Source organism: Mustela erminea, chromosome 13 (genome assembly GCF_009829155.1).
Source record: "Mustela erminea isolate mMusErm1 chromosome 13, mMusErm1.Pri, whole genome shotgun sequence".
Lineage (NCBI taxonomy): Eukaryota > Metazoa > Chordata > Mammalia > Carnivora > Mustelidae > Mustela > Mustela erminea.
The window spans coordinates 73,062,568-73,084,984 of record NC_045626.1 but is presented as its reverse complement, the minus strand read 5'-3'; the positions used below and the strand labels follow the sequence as shown (position 1 = coordinate 73,084,984).

Genomic DNA, 22,417 nt, shown 5'->3' with positions numbered 1-22,417 from the left:
GTAAGTGCTCTGAGAAAGAAGAGTTCGTTTAATCCGGTGGTCATTGAGCCCCTGGGAAAAGCCTCCTATGTCTCTGGATCTCGAAGGCCCTGGAATCCCACTCTGACTCATTCCGGCTGGGATCTGGTTTTGCACGGCACTCCCCCGGCCAGCATCCCGGCTGAGAAAGAGGCCTCCAGCGGCAAACACTGCAGACCACAGACAGACTCTCATCTGTCTTGAACATGGCCTTGAGTTTGGAGCCAGCCACCAAGATCCCACGGGTGAACCCTGAGGAGGAGGCAACATGGTGGTGGGGAGGGAAATTTACCTCGTGGATCTGCAACTCCCCTTGACAGTTAGGTCTTCAGTGGGAAAAAGCTGACTCAGTACAGCCAGATCTACTTCCTATAAGGCTGAAGTGCCACTATGGTTAACGCCTGTGTACCGTGGGGAACCCAGAGCTGGGCTCAGGGGCTGTGGGGAGGAGGCTGATCATGGACTCCTTTCTCTTGCATTCCCTCCTTCTCTTGTGGGCTGCGTTGGATCTAGACGGGCTGGGGTGGCCAGGGAAGGTCACAGGCCTTGAAAGTGTCAACACCTGTGGCCCAGATCTACACCTGGGTTCCTGCAGCCTGCAACTTACAACAACTTGAAGGCAAAACCAACAAGGAGTAGAAAGGCAAGATTACAGGTTCCAGAAGGAGCTCTTCTGATCAGTCTGGTGATAAGAGTCACCCCAGGGGCTTTAATAGCCCCCCACTTTCAAGCTCTACCCCTGGAGATTCAGATGTCAGGGGTCTGACAGGGGAGAGTGACAAATGTGTATTTTAACGAGGAATCCAGGGAGGGGTGAAGGGTATCATTTGGGAGATTTAAAAAACACTATAGCCGGGCGCCTGGGTGGCTCAGTGGGTTAAGCCGCTGCCTTCGGCTCGGGTCATGATCTCAGGGTCCTGGGATCGAGTCCCGCATCGGGCTCTCTGCTCAGCGGGGAGCCTGCTTCCTCCTCTCTCTCTCTCTCTGCCTGCCTCTCTGCCTGTCTCTCTGCCTACTTGTGATCTCTCTCTGTCAAATAAATAAAATAAAATAAAAAATCTTAAAAAAAAAAAAAAACACTATAGCCCACCCAGCAGGGAAGCGAAACAATGGAGGTCTGAGGGGGCCTCTGCTTCCTGCTGAGAAGGACAGGCTGTCAGTGATAACAGTACCTCATGATATTTAACAGAGCTGCTAGCATGGTCTTTGGCATCAGGAAAATGGGGGTTGGAAACGCAGTTTTATGGGTTTGTGTGACCTTGGAAGTTAATTTAGTGTCCCACAGCCTCACTTTGCTCATCTGTACAACAGGAATAATTTTTCCCTTGAGAAACAATAAAATTAGGTAATGGGTTAAAAAAAAAAGTGTTTAGCAGATGCCTGATACATACCCAGCACTCAGTAAAGCAATCAAAAATAAAACATCATAAATATCGCTATTATTATGGCCAAGGGCACGCCGATGTGCCTTATGTCCTTTGTCATTGCTCCTTCCCCTCCCTCACTTGTAATCAAGGGGACATTTTTGTAAAAGGACTGGCAGAAGCTAATACAGCCACCGGACCCCACAAAACTCACAAGCAGTGTCAGGATCGAACCACTCACTCTGCCCTCTCTAACAAGATTAGCAAAGGGCTTGAAGAATAATTGTCAATTACCTGATCACGCCCCAGATCAACACAGTCCAAGCTGGAAGACCTGACTAGAGTGACCTAGTCTGGCTGCCCACCTGATCCAGACAGAGAAGATGGAGAGAGAGAACATGAAACCCACACGGTTATGCTAGGGAGCAGTGGTCAATGTTGGAGCACCATCTGGGTCCCCCAATCCCAGGGGCATCCAAGCTTTGTGCACTGAAACACAGCTGGTGCTCGGGAGCCACGTGTCCTGACCCCTCACCCTCCTTCCTCTCTTTTGGCCCCTTCCCTTTTTTCTCACTGCACAGTCTACAGAGATGGTCAGCATTAATCATTTAACAAAAGTGACAGTGCTCACAAAAAGCACAGCTCTTGAGCAGACCCATGTCTGATCTAATTCTGTGAAGTAGATGGGGTGGCTCTGTTATGCACAAGAGGCTTCGTGGATTTGCCCAGTCTGATGCAGCTGGGGGACTGTGGAAGGCAGGATTTGAATCCGGATCCAATTCTAAAGCCTCGATGCTTCCCACCTTGGACCAGGAAACCTGCTTGGTTGGCCCCTAACTGCCCTTGATCTGCCCTCGGGTCATGCATGTGCCCTGTCCTCTCCCAGATGGGTTCCTGCCCTGGCGCAACCGGGAGCCTGGAATGCACGCCGGCTGGTGATCAATGGGACACAACAGGAACATTTGTCGATGCCAGTTGCAAACTGTTGCAGTCTATATAGATTAAGCCACTGCCGCCGACTCCATGAAAGTAAATGAGCCTTTCCGACAGCGGCAGAAATAAATTTAAATGACAGCGCCGAAGGGCCCAGAGACTGCGGCTGAGTGAGTGTCTGTCTGCAGAAAATCGACAAGGACAGCTATCAGTCCCAGGGCTTCTATCCCACGATGTAATTCCTCTCTATCTCAAGATCATCATTGGGGATGCTCTGACCACTCTGGCTTCCCACAGAAGGGTGCGGATACAATGACAATAGTAAAGACAGTGACAGTAGCTGGCGCGTGCTAGGCAATCACTGTGGGTGAGGCACCTACCTATAGGTACAGGTATGCTTTACCCACATCAACCCATTGCACCCAGGAAACAGGGTGCAATAACCCTGCTTTACACCTGGGGAAACTGAGGCTCAGGAAGGTCAAAGCCACATGCCAACTTGCAACTGACGGAAGTGGGTCTCAACTAAATGCAGGCGATCTCAGGCATGAGTCTGCCAAACAGTTGCCAGGACCAGCCCTTGTTTAAATTTACTAGGTGGTTTTACATTCAAGGCAAAAATAAATCACACTTAGCAGGATATAGAGTGCCCACCAAGGCCTGGCCTGGCAACCACCCTGACTCACTGGCTTTCTCTCCAGTCACCCTCCATTTGCTTCCCCTCATATTCCTCTATTGTGCTCTCCTTCTTGCTCCACACTCTTCCTGCAACCCTCTGTTCTGAACCTATCTCATGATTCTGAATTTTCAAATCTTTCTGGGTCTCCCACAAGGTCAAGTTTAATTATTTAGAAAAAAGAAAAAAGAAACAAAAAGAAAGAAAAGAAAAAGTGCCTCCCCCTCAACCCCAGGACAATACAGCCCTGAGCCAGGGCACACAGCTTGGAAAGGAGTGTGGGCTTGTTACAACCCCCACTCATCCCTTGGGTGATGTGCTTGTGTAGTAAACAACCTGCCCAACTGTACATGGTGGTCCTGCCCCACAGACTGAGTTAGAGGACTGTTCTCTGTGCCCTGTTAGCATGCTGAGCTTCTCTCTTTCTAAGCATCTATCATACCAAATATGATTTTTTCTCCTTTTCTATTACCCCTTTCAGTACATAAACAACTGGTACATGAGACACTTGTGCCCTTGGTTTCTGTAACCCTAATGCTTAGCTGGGGCCTGGCAGGATCAATGGTAAGTATGTATGGTCAGCAAAAGGAAGAAAAGAAGGGAGCATGAAACAGAAAGAAAAGGAGAGGGAGAGAAGGTCAGGAGAGAGGGAAGGAGGCAGTTCCCATATTTGTCCTGGCATCTTGGCAAGTTAGGCCCACCCTAGGCCCACAGTTCAGGAGGTGGAGGACCTACCCTCCACCCTCAGCCCCAAGCTAACAGGTGTCTTTCCTCCTCTTCCACAGATGCATCCCAGGAAGCAGACATTGGCCCTTCGGGTGCTTCCCTTCTACCCTCCAGAGCTCTGGGGAGCAGCAGTCTGAACAAAGAGAGCCTTGAAGAGAGAGTGACTACTGCCCCTCTGAATCCAGTGCAGTCGGGGGAAGATCTTCGAGAGCCAGGGCTGGAAGGGGAAGCCCCCTCAGCCGCTCTCTCCACGAGGCTGCCGGAGGAGACCGCCACCAAGCACACCCTCCCCTCCGGGAAGAAGCTGCCTTCGCTCAAGCAGGTGAACTCCGCCAGGAAACAGCTGCGGCCCAAAGTCACCTCCACGGCAGCGGTTCAGAGGACAGTGTCCTCCCCTGCCTCCTTGGGCCTGGGCATCCTCTCTTCCTCCGCCACTGAGAAGCCCCGCCCCCCGGGAGACCCTGAGCCCGCTGCCTCCGAGGAGCCCCTCTGGCTGGACCAGAAAGCAGGTGCAGTCCCCACGACACCTGCACCCCTGCAGATCTCCCCCTTCACCTCACAGTCCTATGTGGCCCACACCCTCCCCCAGAGGCCAGACCCTGGGGAGTCTGCGGTGCCTGATGACGCCCCTGAGGCTCCCCCCGAAGATGCCAGTCCCATAACCTTGATGGACAAAGGTGAGAACGAACTGACCGGGTCAGCCTCAGAGGAGAGCCAGGAGACCACGACATCCACCATCATCACCACCACGGTCATCACAACTGAGCAGGCCCCCGGTAAGCAGCCCGCAGACCCTCAAGCCCTCCTGCTGCAACCAGGAGGCACCCACTCTGCGCAGGCCATGGCGGGAGGGGAGCCAGGGAGACCCATGTCCCACCATCACTTATCACCTGTTGAGCACTGACTTGAGCTTGACCTCGTGGCTCAGAATTACTATCCCCATTTTAAAGATGAGACAACTAAGACTCAGAGACATCAAGCAGTTTGCCCAAGGCCACGCAGCTAAAGAGTGGGATTCAAACCTTTTTCAGCTTGGAATAGAATCCTTTAACCTGCTGAAGGCCCTTGACTTTTCAGTCTTTTTTTTTTTTTTAAGATTTATTTATTTATTGAGAGAGAGCACACATGAGGGGAGGGGCAGAGAGACAGAATCTTAAGCTGATTCCTCACTGACAATGAAGACTGATGTGGGTCTTGATCTCAGGACTCCAAGACCACCACTGAAACCAAAACCAAGAGTCTGACACCCAACCACTGTGCTCACAGGTGCCCCTCAGAGTGCTTTTACTTTGACAGTTGCATTTACTTCTCCAGACTTGATAAAATGCACGTCTGTGTCCCAGTCTTCTATCTTCTTTTCTGTTTTCAAACAGAGAAGACAGACACCAACGGTCGATCATAGGTAGATTTGGGACAAGTGCATTATGGCCTCTCTTTAGAAAGTATAAGTTCTGGGTTTGAATCCTGCTCTCTGTGTGAGGTTGACCCAGACACCACCCCTCTCTGAGCTTTGGTTTACGAATCTCTAAAATGGGGATGAAATGTCAGGTCCTACAAGGGTGAATGGGGTCGGGCCGGTCCAGTGGTTAGGACTGTGCCTAGTGGAATGAAGTAAGCAGTCAGCCTGTGTCAGCTACCACAGTTTGGATTATCATGTTGATTCTGGGGACTGAAGGAGAATTAGCAGCAGTGGGAGGGAGGGAGAAAGAAAAATGCTGGTGCCCCAGAAGCCCAGAGCCACCCTGCAGCCCATCTGAGACATGACATCTATCTGAACTGTCCTTCGTGTCCTAATGAAAGTCCTTCCTCCAGCTCCCTGCAGTGTGAGCTTCTCTGATCCCGAAGGGTACATTGACTCCAGTGACTATCCACCACTGCCCCTCAGCGGCTTCCTGGAGTGTACGTACAACGTGACGGTCTACACTGGCTACGGTGTGGAGCTCCAGGTAATTGTAGAAAGTTGCCTGGACAGTGCCTGCCTCTTCCAGCAGGAAGTCTCTGGAGGGTTGTCTGACTCAGGCTTACTGTTATCATCCTAACTGCTTTGGTTCCTTCTTTGCCTTAAGCGGGGCAATTTGAGCTGGGCTTTGTTGAATGAATAGGAGTTCCCGATTCAATGCACAGCTGAAATAGGCATACATGGAAGAGGGGGAACTGTTAATAAATTGTGAGTTATTATACTCAGAAGGAAAGTCCTCTTATACCCTGTATCAAACACATTATATCCTTGTATCAAAACTTTTTTGCCTGTAAGCTAAGAATGGAAAAGCAGAGTGGCATAGTGCTCAAACATCTGGATTTAAGTCCCAGCTCTACCAGTGAAAGCTGTGTGACTCTGGGCAAGGGATCTTACCTCTCTGAGCCTTGGTCTCTCCATTAGTAAAATAGAGTGATAATACTACTATTTTACAGATACTCAGGATGGTACAAATATGACAATGCACAGACCATTCATCCAGAGAGCCTAGCTCAGTGTATGTTACCAATTATCCTCATCCTAGTTCCTGACCTTCCCCAATTGACCCCCCAATTTTTAAAAAATGGAACAAGGAGGGGTGTCTGGGAGTGGGGAACTGTCCAATTCACTGCCTCACAGGAGAGGACAGGAAAAGAAAGCTGGTACCAAGTCATGGTGGCAGACCCTCCCAGGCTAAGTTTGGAGGTCTGGATGTATACCTTTTTCTAATGAACAATAACAAACCATCAAAAGTTTTTTAGCTGGGTTGGTTGTCACCTAACCAGAACTTTATTTTAGGGAAGTTTTTCAGACTTTCATGGAAAGAATAAAAATTAAGCACCTCAGCACCAGGAGCTGTGGTCTTTGCAGTCCCCAGAGCTTAGCACAGTGTGTGGCACATAATAGATACTTCCTAAATGTTCATGGAATTAAAATGAGCTGGAGGAAAGTTGCAGTCCATCTGAATGTGGCACTCCATGGTCCATTTCCTTCCACTTGGTGTCAAACACTGCATGGAGCTCTTTACCAGGCACATAATTCCTTCACTGAGTACCTACTGGGTACCAATCATGGCTATTTACTCTGGGGAATATGGGAGTGTGCAAACTAATGCAGTACCTCCCCTAAAGGAGTTCACTGTCCTATGATTGATACAGACATACTTAGAAGACATTAGAATGCCATTTGAAAAGGTGTTCAGTGGGTGCTTATAGGGGATGTTGTAACATCCCAGTGGAGGCATGGGAAAGCCCTTTGGTAGTCAGGGAAGGTCTCACAGAGAAGGGAAATTTTAGTAGAGCTTTGGGGAATGAATAGGAGTTTGTCAAAAAGAAAAAAAGAGTAAGATGTATGATCTGCAAGAGGAAGGGTTCGTCGGTGAGGCCAGCCCTGCTTTGTTGAGAGGCAAAGGGCCTAGGATCCCAGGCCCCCTAGGAGAGGCATCAAAATCCAAATTGGGCACTGGGATCTGACTAAAGGTCCCCCCCCCCGCCAGCCACACTCCATTTGTTTAGTGTCTTTGTATACAACTAAAGTATCTCTCCTCTTTCTCCTCCAAACCTGGAAAGTGGACTTGGAAATCAAGTATGCAGTTCTTTGCGTAAGTGATGGGGTTAGAGCCGCTGTTTTACAGCACATGAGGGTGGCCCTGAGAATGCCCTAGAAATGAGCACCCCACTCCCTCTTACCAGTTCATGCAGAAAGGGGAAGAATGAATTCAATCCACATAAATATTTATTGAGCACCTGTTATGTGCCAAGCACTCTTCTGGGCACTAGGGACAAGGAACAAATGGGGGACGGGGGCAAAAACACCTTCATTCATGGAGCTTGCATTCTGGTGGAATGCCTTATTCTGTCCTCCTGGAGTCTGGGCTTCAGGAACCAGCGGATCAAGCTCTTGCCCTCCCCTCTCCATCCCCAGGAGAACTTAACTCAGCTGCCGGTGTGGAGGAAGCTCTCTCACAGGACTCATCCATGGACGCTTACAGATTTTTGCAGTACCTTTGCCCTATACCTTGGCTTCAGTCTGGTCCCTCATGAGGGGAACCTAGATATTTCCAGGGCTCCAGATGTTTCCAAGGGGGCCTGTCTGTCCTCTTGACCTGGGGCTGACTGCGGGCTGCTGTGTTGGCATTGTCTGGGGTCCTCTGGCAGCTGCAAGGGCCCTGTCTCAAGCACAACTCAGAGTTCCTCTCCATCCGGCCCTGTCTGTCTGCAGGTGAAGAGCGTGAACCTGTCTGACGGTGAGCTGCTCTCCATCCGCGGGGTGGACGGTCCCACCTTGACTGTCCTGGCCAACCAGACTCTCCTGGTAGAGGGACAGGTTATCCGAAGTCCCACCAACACCATCTCTGTCTACTTCCGGACCTTCCAGGACGATGTCCTTGGAACCTTCCAGCTGCACTATCAGGGTAAGCTCGCATCTAGGCTAATGGGGGGGGGGGGTAGATGTTTGCCTCAGTTTCCCTCTGGAGCCAAGGATTCTCCAACTTTTTGTGCCAGGGATCCCTCCATCAGGTTGTTAAAACCTCTGGACCCCTTCTCAGAACCATGTTTTTGAAAGCGTAAAATAAAACCTTACATGACTAAGAAGGAAACCAGTCAGGTTGAATTACAGTTGTCAAAATATTATTTTAATCTGCAATGTCATAATCCATGTGCTTCTTTATTAACACATTAAATAATAATCTCCCCCGGCAGCTCTGGTAATTACTGTAATTTCAAAGTACTGAGGATCATAAGAAATATGTCAAGATATCTACCATGATATGAAAATATCTGTATTTCTTTTGGTGACGAAGTCATACGTTCTACAAATAGGTCATAGTCTGTTGCTTATCTGCATGATTGAAGAAAATACCACTGTTCAGTTAAAGATAAATAGGAAACCAGCAAGCCACTTTTTCCCGTTCAGATAGATCCACAGCTCCTGAATCTCCTAAATGAATCCTCAGGGAAGTCCATGGATAAAAAGCCTCAACTCCCAGGGCCAACCCACAGGGGTCTGACTCTCTCTTTTCTTCCGCAATGTTTTCTTTCCTTTTTGTCTGACTCTGAGGCTCCCCTCTTGCTTTCTGTTCCTCTTGCTCTTCTCTCTCCCTGCCTTCCTTCCTCCTTCTTGGCCCCCTCCCTCCTTTCTTGCCTCTTCATCCTTTCCTTCTCCCCCTCTCTTCTTTCCCTCCCTCCACTCTCCCTTCCCTCTGGCCGGCACCCTCTCTCTCACTCTCAACCCCTTTCTCTACCTCTGGAGACCTTCCCGTGACCTCAGGTTACTTCCCTGAACCAGAAGCTCCTCTATGTCCTTGCCAGATACCTGCGTGGAGAGTAGGGTCTGCCCTCACACATCTGGATATTTGGGCACCCTCTACCTGGGCATCAAACTGAATGAACATCAGGAAAAACAGTTCTGTTGAAACTTTGCCCTCGGATGTTTCTGAAACAGGGGAATGCGTGTTCATGGGAGTACCCGCCTCATCACCACTTTCCAAGACCAAGACTCCCCCTGTTGTCTTGTTCATTACTAAATGGGGGCAAAGAAATAGTTTGTAGAGCCCTTGGGTTGGATGTAATCCTCCCAGTGAGTTCTGAGATCATCGATACCTCATGCAGTGGGAGTGGTCAGACCATACAGCCAAAAGGAGCAGTTAGGAAGGTTTTCACATCCTCTTGGGAGAATCAAAGGAGCTCAGCACGGTCCTCTAGTGCCTTCTACTGCCCCCAGCTAGATGTTGGACTACGGAGGCTCTTCCTCGGTGTTTCCTAGTTAATCCTTACTGCCACTGGTGAAGCAGGGACAATTGCCAACTCCCCTGGCAAGATGAGGAGAACCAAGTTCGGGGCACCCTGTCCCTTTCTCAAGGCCACACAGTTTCTAAGGGATGGAGGAAGAATGTAAACTCACATTGGTCTCCTCCCAGGCCAGGCCTGTGTGGGCCAGGAGGGTTATGTTCAAGCTGTCCTATCCTTTGGCATTTCCTGAAGAGCTGCTTATTCGAGTTCTGGTCCAAGCTTGTGCTCATTTTTAACAAACACCGAAATTGTTTGTGCTGGTAGGACAAAACCCACCTGAGCCCCACGGCCCCTCCTTTCCCCAAGGACAAGGCAGCTCTGCATCCACAGGAAGAGATGTTCACATGAGGTGTGGGAACTTATTTTTCACCCCAAACCTGTGATATCTGATTAGACAAGGTGGGGACCTTGGATCCCAGAAAAAGTGTCAATCTGGCGGTCTCCTCACCCTATGATCAATGAGAGTTCCAAAAATACACACATACTGCCCCCACCCAGTGCTCTGGAGCCCCTAGGGGCCTTATCTTTTCTCCTCAGCACAAATTGGCTGCTGGTATGTGGGTCACGTTCTTCCTGTCCCGGCTCCTAAGGGATGACCATCTGCCTTTGCATTTCTCCCAGCCTTCATGCTGAGCTGCAATTTTCCTCGCCGGCCCGACTTCGGGGATGTCACGGTGATGGACCTGCACCCGGGTGGGGCGGCCCACTTCCACTGCCACCTGGGCTATGAGCTCCAGGGCGCCAAGACGCTGACTTGCATGAATGCCTCCAAGCCCCACTGGAGCAGCCAGGAGCCCATCTGTTCAGGTACGCTCCCCACCTCGCCAGACCGGACGTAGATAGTTCCCTCAGAGGTGAGACACCAACCCCAGGGCATTAGACTGACCTTAGGGATAGGCGCCCAGCCCAGAGCAAAAGACTGCCCCCAAGATGCACAACCATAGCCACTAAAATCTTTAGTCTGTGGAAAAGCACACATCACCTAGAATTTACCATTAGCCACATTTAGCAGATCTGAAACTTTGTGCAACCATCACCACTCTGTACTTCTAGAACATCTCCATCGCTCCCAAAAGGAAACCTTGTACCCATTGGCACCCACTCCCTAATTTCCCCTCCCCTCATAAACCTTAACAGCCAACAACATGCTTTCTGTGTCAATGGATGTTCCTCTTCTGGACATTTCATATAAAGGGGATCCTACAATACATGGTCTTTTCCAACTGGCTTCTTTTGCCCAGGATCGTGTGTTTGAGGTTGACCCATGTCGTAATGTGGGTCAGTACCTTGTTCCTTTTCATGGCCGAAACATATGTCTGTGTGTGACTCTCCCCTGTTTTATTGGTGTATTCATTGGTGGATGCTGGAGTTTTTCCCACTTTGGCAATGATGAATAACGCTGCTGTGAACATCTGTATATCAATCTTTGTGTGGACATATGTTTTCTTTTCTCCTGGGTCCTATGGTAATTCTCTGGTTAACTTTTTAAGGAATTGTCAAGCTATTTTCTGCAGAGGCTGCACTGTTTGTCTTTCACACCTGACTGTGTGTGAGAGTTCCTCTTTCTCCACATCCTAGCCAGCACTTCTTATGTTACACGTTTTCTTTTTATGATTTTAGCCACCCTGGTGGGCAGGAAGCTTTCTCATTGTGGCTTTGATTTGCATTTCCCTGATGGCTAACAATACTGAGTGGCTTTCCTGTGCCTCTTGGCCATTTGTAGATCTTCTTAGAGAGATGTCTGTTCAAGTCCTTTGCCTGTTTGTTTGTTTTTTTTAATTTTGTTATTTGTCTTTTTGTTGTTGTCCTTCATATATTCTGAATATTAGATCCGTGTCAGGGATATGATTGGCAAATATTTTGTCCTTCCCTGTGGGTTGCTTTTTTACTTCTTTTTTTTTTTAATTTACTTATTTATTTGAGAGAAAGAGAGAGCAGGGGGGAGGGGAAGAAGGAGAGGGAGAAAGAGAATCCACAAGCAGACTCCCCACTGAATGTGGAGCCCGACTCCACTCAGGGCTTGATCCCAGGACCCTGAGATCATGCCCTGAGCTGAAACCAAGAATCAGGTGCTTAACCGACTGCACCACCCAGGTGACCCATGTTTTTTCACTTCTTGCTATTGTGCTCTAATGCAGAAAAGCTTTTCATGCTGACAAAGTGTAATTTATCTATTTTCTTCTGTAGCTGTACTTTGGGTATGCCTGCTGCCACACTTTGAACCCAGTCCGTAGATACTGAAACACTGCCAGGGCTGCTGTAAATGTTCATGTAGTAATGCAGCATCATGACAGCCATTACCTCCACATTACAGATGAGGAAACAGAGGCTCAGGGAGGTGAAGTCACTTGCCCAAAGTCAACAGACAGTAATTGAAATGAGTTCAGAGCCCTTCTCCTCTGAGCTGTTTTTCTCAAAGCACGGATGGTCTATAGACCAGCAAGAGGACTACAGACACATAGTTCTGGGCCTCCTACAGGACCAGCTGAATCAAAATCTCCATTTTAGCATGCCCTTGTGTGATTTGCATGCACATTATGGATCAAGGGGCTCAGGGTTACCCTGTACTGTTAGGCATAGCCTTGACTATCCTCAGCTATCAAGAGAGAAAAACCATTTTAGATTCTCAGAAGTTCCGGTGGTGGTCAGGAAAGCACAGGTCGCCTGTAATAACTGAGCACCTACTATGTGCCAGGGCCTGAGCCACGAAAAAGAGCATACTGGGAATAATAATAAATTATTCCTTTCTTCCAGGCATTCAGAGTCAGGGGAATCTGAAAGCAAATGAGGCCTGATGACACATTCTGAGATTTGATTGTTGCAGTATTGTTTCCCCAAGGCCCTTTGGAATTTTTCTTCTTTGCTTTTTAACAAAAGGGAATTATCCAAACCATAGGGCAGTTGGGCTCTGTGCCTCTCCCACGTTAATTTTTATCTATGTGTGAAATCAGAGAGGAATTAAGCCTCAATTTGTGCTAAGAAAGATGGATGGGGAGCCGCGGCTGGCAAATTGAAGCCAAACAGAGCCATCAGTTGGCTTAATAAGGCAGGAAAGGGGAGCAGAGAGGCAACAGAATAGCGGCAGCTTGGGGAGGACAGATGGCCGGTGCCCCCCACCAGGGTCTGTGTCCTCCGTCTCCTCAGCTCCTGAGCCATAGGACAACAATGCTGGCTATATTTTGAGCACCTATTCTGTGCCAGGGACAGTGCCAGGTCCTCTGTGTGCATCATTTCATTGACTTCTCACCATAGCCCTATAAGCAGGGTGGAATCAGTATCACCCTTTGAGAGTGAACTTGAGGTACAGAGTTTCCGTGACTTGCTCTAGATCCACAGAAGGTTGAGTGGCACAGGTGGGGTTTAAACCTCCACTTTAGGACAGGAAGGCAGTCGGGAGAGAGAGAGACAGACTTATGCACAGAGACCCAGACAGACGTGTGCACGTGCCCACACACACCCCAAAAAAACACCCACACACCTCTGTCCATGGTGCTGAAAGACATATAGGTGGTGGGGGTAGAGGGGTGGGGAAGGGGCTTCTGGGCAATGTCTTTGGTGTAAATCAGCACACTCCGGAGCAGAGCAGAGAGCTATCTACCTTTTCGCCTACTGCAAGTCCTTATTGGTCATGCAGTCATTCAACAAACATTTAATGAGACCCAAGTGTCTCCTAAAAATAAGAAACAAACTACTTCCTCATGTTTATCTATCTCCCTCCAGTTCACAAATTATTTTTTAATATTTCTTTATTAGATTTTTATGATAAAACTAATATATATTCTGGTTAAAAAAATAAGAAATTCAAAATTGTAGAGACAGGAGCAAATTACTTTCATATTTATGGTCTCAATAGATTTTTGCAAATAGCTCATTGAAGTAGGTAAGGTAGACATACCATTTTGTAAATTGTTTTTTTTTCCCCACTTATAATATATGAAGCATTATTCTATATTCCCAAGTATTCTTTAAGAACATGATTTTTTTTAAGATTTTTATTTATTTATTTGACAGAGATCACAAGTAGGCAGACAGGCAAGCAGAGAGAGGGGGGAAGGAGGCTCCCCACTGAGCAGAGAGCCCTATGCAGACCTCGATCCCAGAACCCCGGGATCATGACCTGAGCTGAAGGCAGAGGCCTTAACCCACTGAGCCCCCCAGGTGCCCCTAAGAACATGATTTTTAATAGCATGTAAATGGAGTGCATTTATTTTACCGAAGAGCTGTGAGTGGATATGTGTGTGGCTTCTCGTTTTTCGCTTAGAAGCACATCAGCAGTGAACACATTCATTCATAAATCCTGGTGAAAATTTCCAGATCTTCCTTTTAGCATAAATTCCCAGAACTTTAATGACTAGGTCAGAGTTTGGGAACATACTTTCTAGATTTTTCTCCAAATTGCTCTCCTGAAAGGCCATAGCAATTTGCATTCTAACCAGTTATGAGTGAGACTGCCCATTTCCCACCACCTTTCCCATTGGCAAGTTATGGCTGCTTTTTACCTTGACCAATCAGGTGGATGAAAATAGAAAGCAACCTACATTTGCCTTTCTTTTGTTATGAGTGTGTCTGCATTTTTAGTGCTTACTAAATACTAAAAGCATATGTCTTCTTCTGTGGACTGCCTATTTACATCCTTGATTACCATCTTATAGTGAAGAATTCAGGCACAGCCAGCACCATGGAAGAATCCTTAAATCACAGTTGTTCCTTAACATGAGGCACACAAAGGTCCAGGTGTGGGATGAGGTTTCCTACCAAGCAGGATGAATCTTGTCCAAGTCAAGAAGCCTTTTACCGTGTCTCCCTCTTCCCATCATGTTGCCTCCCACTAAGGGGTAGGGGTGAGGATGTGTGTGTGTGTCTCTCTCTCTCTCTCTCTCTGTCCCTCTCTGCTCTCCTCTCATGGTCATCCCCTCCTATTTTCTGCCCCCAGCCCCTTGTGGAGGGGCTGTACACAACGCCACCATTGGCCGGGTCCTCTCCCCAAGTTACCCAGGAAACACCAACGGGAGCCAGTTCTGCGTGTGGACAATTGAAGCTCCGGAGGGCCAGAAGCTACACCTGCACTTCGAGAGGCTGTCATTGCATGAGAAGGACAGGTAAGCCTCTGAGGGCTTACCCAGCAGCCTCCTTCCTTCCCAGAGTGTTGGAATGTGGTGAGGGATCTAGAGTCTTGAAATGGCTCATGAAGGTCGAGAAAGGAAAGGCTGGGGAGGTTGGCAAGGATATTAGACACCATCTTCCACCTCCTCCTTTTACAGGTAAGGAAACTTGGACATACAGAGGGAAAGCGACTTGCCCCAGGGCATACATCAGGATAGGGGAAGAGGCCTGTTTCTCCTGCGCATCCTTTTTTGCAGTTATCAATGAGGGAGTACTCGCTGAGCACCTGCTCTGCACCCAGTCACATACTAAGCTCCATGGAGAACTGGAGAGAAGTAGCAAGACATGGTTTCCGGTTTGATAGGAAATTGATGTGGAAACACTATACTTGTACACAGGAAGGAGCTAGGGAGAAGTTACAAGGCAATACTTAACAAAAAGCATGTCTGTAAACTCTAAGTTATATCTATGGAATCTAGAATCTTAAAGCTTTCTTATTCTATGACTTTATCTAGAATATTCTTGAATGTTCTAGAAAAGTAAGACCTTAGCTGTTTAGACTTGTTGCCTTGGGTTGTGTTCCCTTGGAAATGGACATGGGGACAATGATGTTAGGGAAGGTCACTCATTTGGCAGCTAAACCTGGAAAGCAGTAGTAGAGGCATGGGACAGTGGGCAGGGAAGGGAAAGGAGTCAACACAGTGTGTGTGTTAATGAGCAGGTGACTGTGGGGGCAGCTGGGGCTCTATCTACTGGGAGCCTCTGGGATACTGTATTAAACATGCCTCAGCATGATCCTTTTGGAGGCGTGAGGGAGCTGGTGTATTTATTTGCCACGACCCCCTTGCCCAGCCATCATTGCATGAGAGATACTCCTGGACACACTATCTCCCCAGCACTGCCCACCACCCTTTGAGCTGGTTGAGCTGACTGGCAAGCCAGGCCCTTGTCATCCTAACCACAGTGGACACATGGCAAAATGGACAAACTGGTGCTTCAACATTTATGCATTTTAGTAACATTAGAAATTCATCTAGGCAGCGTAAGAGAAACCCTTTTTATGAGTCCAAGTAAACACAGACGTGCGCGCACACACACACACACACACACCCCTCACAGGATTATAAATGCCTGTTTATGACTCCATAAAAGGAGTTTGTCTAATTTGTATACTATTTATCTCCCTAGTTTTACATAATTCCTTTAAAAATACCAAGACTAGCAAAGTGTCAAGTATCAAATGGTTTAATAACAGTAAAAATGAATACCAACGTTTTGTGTAGCATATTTTCTTTGTCAGGGCACTTGATCCTGTCATATTCTCAACCTGCAAGATAGGTAAGAGAGATGTTATAATCCTTCCTTTCACGGCTATGGAAACTGAGGCCCAAGATGTGCTGAGACCTACGTACACCCAATTGGTGGAGAATTGGGAAGTAAAAATCAGGACTCCTGATTCCGCATACAGGGCTTTTAGGATATTAGAATAAAAAACAGAGCCTGTTAGGAGTCAAATGCTTAATAAACTTGACTCATATACCTACCCCTTCCTGGGCACGTTATGCACATGGCCTCTAATTCCTACACGCTGATGTGGATGGGTGTGATTGCATCCATTTTACAGATGAAGAAACAGAGGCTCAGTGATGTGAAGTGTCCATGTCCAAAGTCACACAGCTCGGAAGGTTATAGCTTTGGGATTCTGGCTGTCTGACTACCACTCTTTCAGCCTATTGATCTCTTTTTCTCAATTAGTAATAGTAATTAGTATACATTAATTAGTCTGGTTCATTATATCACACACATCATTTTTCCTGTGATTTCAGAATCCATCCATGAGTCTAGGACAAGCATTTTACAAAAGAGGAAACAGGTCGCATAAGGTGGAGCAGCTTGTCCAGACAAGTCAGGGGGTAAAGTCGGGATCTGTGTCTGGAAATGAGGCTCCAGAGGGGGTGTTCATTGCACATACCTCCTGTTGCCATGGTGTGTAGTTATCCTCCTGTCCTCTTCCCACCCTGCTCCTCCCACCAGGATGATGGTCTACAGTGGCCTGATCAACAAGTCTGCTCTTCTCTATGACTCCCTCCAAACTGAGAATGTCCCCTTTGAGGGTCTGCTGAGTGAGGGCAACAGCATCCGCATTGAGTTCACATCTGACCAGGCGCGAGCAGCCTCAGCTTTCAACATCCGGTTCGAGGGTGAGGGTCCCTGGGGTCCTCCACCATACCGGGGGATGGCGTGGGCGAGGAAGAAGCATGACATCTGGGCTGGGTCCTGGGAGCTAGAAATCTGACGTGCTAAGGGCAAGGGAGACCCAATGGTCAGACTGACTCTTTGACTTCCAAAGTTAGACTCTGCAGGGTTGGGAGGGCAAGGGTTTATATTCCCATTTTAGAGAAGAAAATATTGAGTCCCAAAAAGCAAAGTGAATGGTCCAGGAGCCCTAAGCAGATCAGCTGGAATTGAAACATGGGAGCTGGTGTCCATTTTCCTTGGAGTTTCCCTAAACAGCAGGAGGGGTCCCATCTTCTGAGATCCAGCACTATGAGGAACCCCTGCCTCATCTGCACTGCAAGCCCTCTTTTGTATCCCCACCCTAGCCTTTGAGAAAGGCCACTGTTATGAGCCCTACATTCAAAATGGGAATTTCACCACATCCGACCCAACCTACAACATCGGGACCATCGTGGAGTTCACGTGCGACCCTGGCCACTCTCTGGAGCAGGGTCCAGCCATTATTGAGTGCATCAATGTGCGGGACCCGTACTGGAATGACACAGAGCCCTTGTGCAGAGGTGAGTGGCCCCACTGCCTTCTTTCCGAGGTGACACAGGGACCTCCACCCCTCAGATGAAAAGACCGAAGGTGCAGTCTAGAAGTATATGATAAATTTACATACCAATTTTAGCATTAGAACCCTTTCCAGGGCTCTTATCTTTTGGGTCAGATTTGCTGCTTGTCCTTGAGAAAAATTACAAAATTGATAAATTTTTAAAGGTGCCCTTTTCTCCAAGCACAGACCCCATAGTGCGTAACTTAGTGAAAAGATCTCTGCATAGATTTCAGCTCCTCTATACCCCCTTTCTATGCACTTTTGTGCAGTGCACAACCAACCCAACCAACATGGCATCCCTGAGTTTAATTAATAATGATAATGATATTAATAACAGGTACCAAGGGCTGCATTTGCATTATCTGATTTAATCCTCACTATGACCCTGTGAGGCACATAGTACTGAACCCATGTACAGGTGAGAAACCTGAAGCTGTGAAGTGATATTTCTTTTTTTTTTAAATTTATTTATTTTCAGAAAAACAGTATTCATTATTTTTTCACCACACCCAGTGCTCTGTGCAATCCATGCCCTCTATAATACCCACCACCTGGTACCCCAACCTCCCACACCCTCGCCACTTCAAACCCCTCAGATTGTTTTTCAGAGTCCATAGTCTCAGTCTGTTCTTAGAAGTGATATTTCTAAGAACAGACTGAGGGTAACTGGTACAGGTGAAAATGAAACTCAGGTCTCTCTGTTCTCAGAGACCTGTGTTCTGAGCCCCTCTGGACAACATTGGCTGGGCAGAACTCTCATCTCCACGAGATCCCACTGCCTTGCCCTGCCTTGTCTCTCTTCCCATATTCAAGGCCGCAGAGCCCCCTTGAGCCTGGCTGCACTTGGAGCATGTGGCGTAATGAAGAGAGCCCTGGCTCCTGGCCGCCGCTGCCTGGATGGCGGTTGGCATGAAATCACAGCTTCATCGTGGTGAGGGATTGATCCCTGTATTAAATGTGCTGGTTTAACAGAGCGGAATTTATTGGTGCTCTGGCCTCTGCCACATTGAGAACTTTCCAAAGTGGTAAAGAGAGTGGAATTTAAAGAGCCAGGCTCCAGGCACAGCCACATCTCTACTTCCAGCTCAGAGCTGGGCTCTCTGGCAGTAATGTTAACTAAGAAGTATTGAGCCTTTACCTTGGGTCAGGTGTTTGGCTGTATTTAACCCCCATGAGCTCAATCAAGCTCCAGAATAACCCAGTGGAGCCAGTGAGCAGTGGCGTTACTATAGCTTATTGGAGCTTTATGGAGGGAGGGAACTGCAACTCCAAAAAGTTGCGTGCCTTGTCATTGAGTCTGTGGGGGCAGAGGCAAGGCTCAAACCCAGATCCACCGAATGGAATGTAGCATCTGTTAGCCACTACTCACCCTGCCCGAGAATAAGGCTGCTGCGGAATCACCCAGAACGTTGAGCTCTGTCCTTGATCCTGAAAGAAGCACAGCGCCCTTAGCCCCACCTTCATCAACCATCAGCTAAAGGAGGCAGGCAGCCTGCCCTAACTTAGTCATCCTAAACACATGCACGGACTGCCTGAGGGGCAGACACCTGTTCTGGGTACATGGCGAGCCGTGACTGTCTGACTTCATAGCTCGAGCTCTTAACCGCTATGCCCTACTGGCTTCTGTATGAATAACATGCGCCTGTCTCTGTCTGCTTGTATCTCTCTTCTGCAGCCATGTGTGGTGGGGAACTCTCTGCCGTGGCCGGGGTGGTGCTGTCCCCAAACTGGCCAGAGCCATATGTGGAAGGTGAAGATTGTATCTGGAAGATTCACGTAGGGGAGGAGAAACGGATCTTCTTAGATATCCAGTTGTGAGTGTTTCTGATGGGGGGCCTCCAGTCCAGCCCAACTGGGGAACAGATAGCTCCTGCTTTCTTCTTTGAGCCAGTGTTAATGAAGCATCAGCTAGTTGTCAGGGACTGTGTGCAAAGAGCTGGAGTCCCAGCAGTGGGAGAAACGACAGCATCACACACAGAGACAGGGTCCCTAGCCTCCAGACATTCTGTCTTCAAAGGAAGCAGACATTAAAGGCAGAAATGCACCCATAATGGCACACCGTAAATTTGGTGAGCAATGTAAGAATACATGAATGGTGCCATGAGATCCTATAGTGGGGATGTGATATAAAGAGGAAGGTCAGAAAAGCCTTCCCTGAGGATCCGATGCTAAAACTCGGAACTAACGAGTGTGTTACTGTAAATACATCTGAAAGGAACGGAATATGCAAAGGCCCTGTGGCAAGTACAGTATTTGCAAAGGACTGAACAGCCAGTGTGGTCGGGAAGAGGGGCGAGGTATAACATGTGCCGTCTGTATTGTAGCAGGTTGTTTTCTTATCTGTCCTCTCAACTAGACCTGAAGGTCCTTATAGTCAGAGCTTTCTCTGATTTATCTCTCACCTGGGATCTAACATAGAGCTTGCCACAGAGTAGGCACTCAGGAGACCAATGCTGCATGAACTGCTGTAATGGATGGTGTTACATGTCTGTGTGGCTGTTTGCTGTACTCAGTGGGGGTGTCTATGAGATGCTCTATCCAGAACTGTCCCTCTGCTGAAATCCCCAGGGATGAGGAGAAGCAGACAGAGACAGATGGTCATGTCTAGAGAAGCAGAAGAAAAGGCTTCCAGGCAGACCCAGACACTGTGCCTTGGACGGTGGAGGGCAGGGGGGCAATGCCAAGTTCTGAAGGGTTTCTCTGGAGGCAGCCAGGGCCTGGGGAGTGGGGGAGGGTGTTATTCCCCTCTAGCCCGAAGTAGAAACCCAGTGGGCTGGGAAGCAAGACCCAGGCTGCCTTGCTCTGCAGAGGAGCCTTGCAAGAGAGGAGTTTTCTGCAAAATTATGCTAAAATTTTGAAGTTGTCCCTTAGATCCTAGGGAGGTGTCCTTGGAGGCTGCCCCAGGATCTTCTGCTCTAGATGAATCGAAGATTCACAGACCTTTTCCAGTTGCCCCTTGCGGACTTGGGGCCAGGCCAACCTGGGTCAGAATCGCATCCCCATCTCTCCCCAGCTGTTTCCTTTGGGCTTCTTTCTGGTTTGGGTTTTGTTCATCGGTGATGAAGCTCTTGGAATATCAATGTTTTGTGGCTGCTGGAGGCAGCTTGTAAGCATCCCTTGCTCATTCCTACCCTCACTCACTCGTTGGTGGGTGCTCATTCCTTCCTTCTGCTCTCACCTCTGACTTCTAGAGTCTGGTATGAAGAGCTCATTCAAGATTCAACTACTCAAGATGTAGTATCTAAGTTGTCTACTATAAGCCAAGCCCAGACGTAGGCACTGGAAAGGCTCTGGCAGCTGTCCCTTGGGCAGTGAAGTTTATATTGGAGCAGAGCTGGTTGGATGATCTCTATTAGCTCTGAGGGAAAAAAATATATATACATATATGCCAACTGTGTGCAAGCACTAAGCTCGTCTCTGGTGGTCCAGTTGTGAGAAAAAAAAGAACCATCTATGTCCTCACTGTGTAATGGGTGAGGCAGACATAAAACTATATGCGGTGATAGGGACGATGCCTGAGTGAAATCAAGGAGGGCTTCGAGGAGGAAGGGACTTCTGATCTGGGATGAAAGAGAATATAGTCAATGATGAGTGGAAGGGAGGTGTGTCTCAGACAGTGAGAACGGAATGTGCAAAGCCTGTAAATGAGAGAGAGGGTGGCCGGCTTAGTGACTTCAAAGAAGTTTAAGGTGGCTGGGGCATGGAGATTAGGTAGAGTTTATGGAGGGCAAGGGTCCAAGACCTGACATCTTCTTAGGTGAAGCTTCAAATAGAACACTCCTTTCTAAAGCTGTTCCCTCTAGGAAGATTTCTGTGGCTCCCTACCGCCCTTATGGTAAATATGATCACATGGGCCTGGCTTATGAGCCCCTCTCCACCAGAAGCCCCCAGCAAGCCACTTCAATCTTCAGCCAGGAGAAGGAGAAACCAACTCCTGGTATCCTGGCTTCTCTTGCAGGTCCTCCCAGCCCCATGCCCCCAGAAATTGTCTGTGCTCCCCACTTCTGCTGCACTCTGTGACCTTCTTCTTGCCGCATGCCCCCCAGAGCATGGTTCTGCTTCACTGAAAATGGCCCACGTCTCCCCTTGGTGACACAGGGCTGGATGAGGAAACAAGAAAACGGGAGCCCTTGCTTTCACTCTCTCTAGGCATCAAATACTCAATTAACCTTCTGCTTGACACTAGATGGGGGTTTATTTGCACGGCAGAACACGCAATGGAACCGTCGGTCCTGAGCAGTTAGGTTCCTCAAAGCTGGGCAGCCACTGGCACATGCATCAGGAAGGGACCCCTTGTCGGGATGGGGGAAGACGTTCTCTCTTCTGATCATCCTGGCAACCCCAGGTATGAGGGTTGAGGGTTGCTGGGGAGACAGGAGGCTCTACTTCCCTCCTCTGTGCCATGCCAAGGATCCCTGAGCAGCCCAGATCCGGCACCAAGCCTCTTTGGGCTTCACGTTCCTCCTCTGTGAAGCGTGGGCTGCCTTGAACTAAGAGAGTGCAGACTCAGACTCACGGAGGGCCAGGGGAGTAAGGGAGAATGGGAACTGGGGCCAGCGTGGGGTGATGTGGAGGGGAGGGATCTGGGATGGAGGGGGTAGTGCATCCCCCCATTGTGTCTGCTGTTTGGGTCCAAACTCGAGGGGCCACATGTTTGTAAGCCTTGGTCTAGAAGGGGATAAAGGTTCTTTCTCATTGCCATGATATAGAGAGCGATTTTCATCACTGAGTGTTTCCTGTTTGCAAAGTGCTTTTACAGACACAGATTTATTCCCTCCGCAGAGTAGTCCTGTGGGGGTAATACAGCTACTCTATTCAACTCGTATTCCCTGCCTACTGACCTCTTTAGTTGGTTGCCTAAAAGGCCTCCTGAACAGAGGGTACCTGAAGTTAAGCCCCTGATTTCCCTTCTGCAAACCCATTTCACCCCACCAGCCCATCTCAGGAAGGAGTCCCCTTCTGCCAGCTGCTCAGGACAAAAAGACTCAGGATTGTTCTAGACTAGTAGAATGG

At 48.5% G+C, this 22,417-nt stretch overlaps 1 protein-coding gene across 4 annotated transcripts in view; it reads left to right on the top strand.

The window, feature by feature from the left end:
- The window catches only part of SEZ6L (seizure related 6 homolog like), a 181,044-nt gene that overhangs the window by 110,265 nt on the left and 48,362 nt on the right, over window positions 1-22,417 (top strand). For all 4 annotated transcript variants that reach the window (XM_032310828.1, XM_032310827.1, XM_032310826.1 and 1 more), the window contains exons 2-9: window positions 3,777-4,493; window positions 5,530-5,663; window positions 7,895-8,087; window positions 10,087-10,272; window positions 14,399-14,564; window positions 16,603-16,769; window positions 17,172-17,366; window positions 19,080-19,218. In XM_032310828.1, coding sequence (XP_032166719.1) covers window positions 3,777-4,493; window positions 5,530-5,663; window positions 7,895-8,087; window positions 10,087-10,272; window positions 14,399-14,564; window positions 16,603-16,769; window positions 17,172-17,366; window positions 19,080-19,218 — 1,897 coding nt within the window. The remainder of the gene's footprint in view (window positions 1-3,776; window positions 4,494-5,529; window positions 5,664-7,894; window positions 8,088-10,086; window positions 10,273-14,398; window positions 14,565-16,602; window positions 16,770-17,171; window positions 17,367-19,079; window positions 19,219-22,417) is intronic.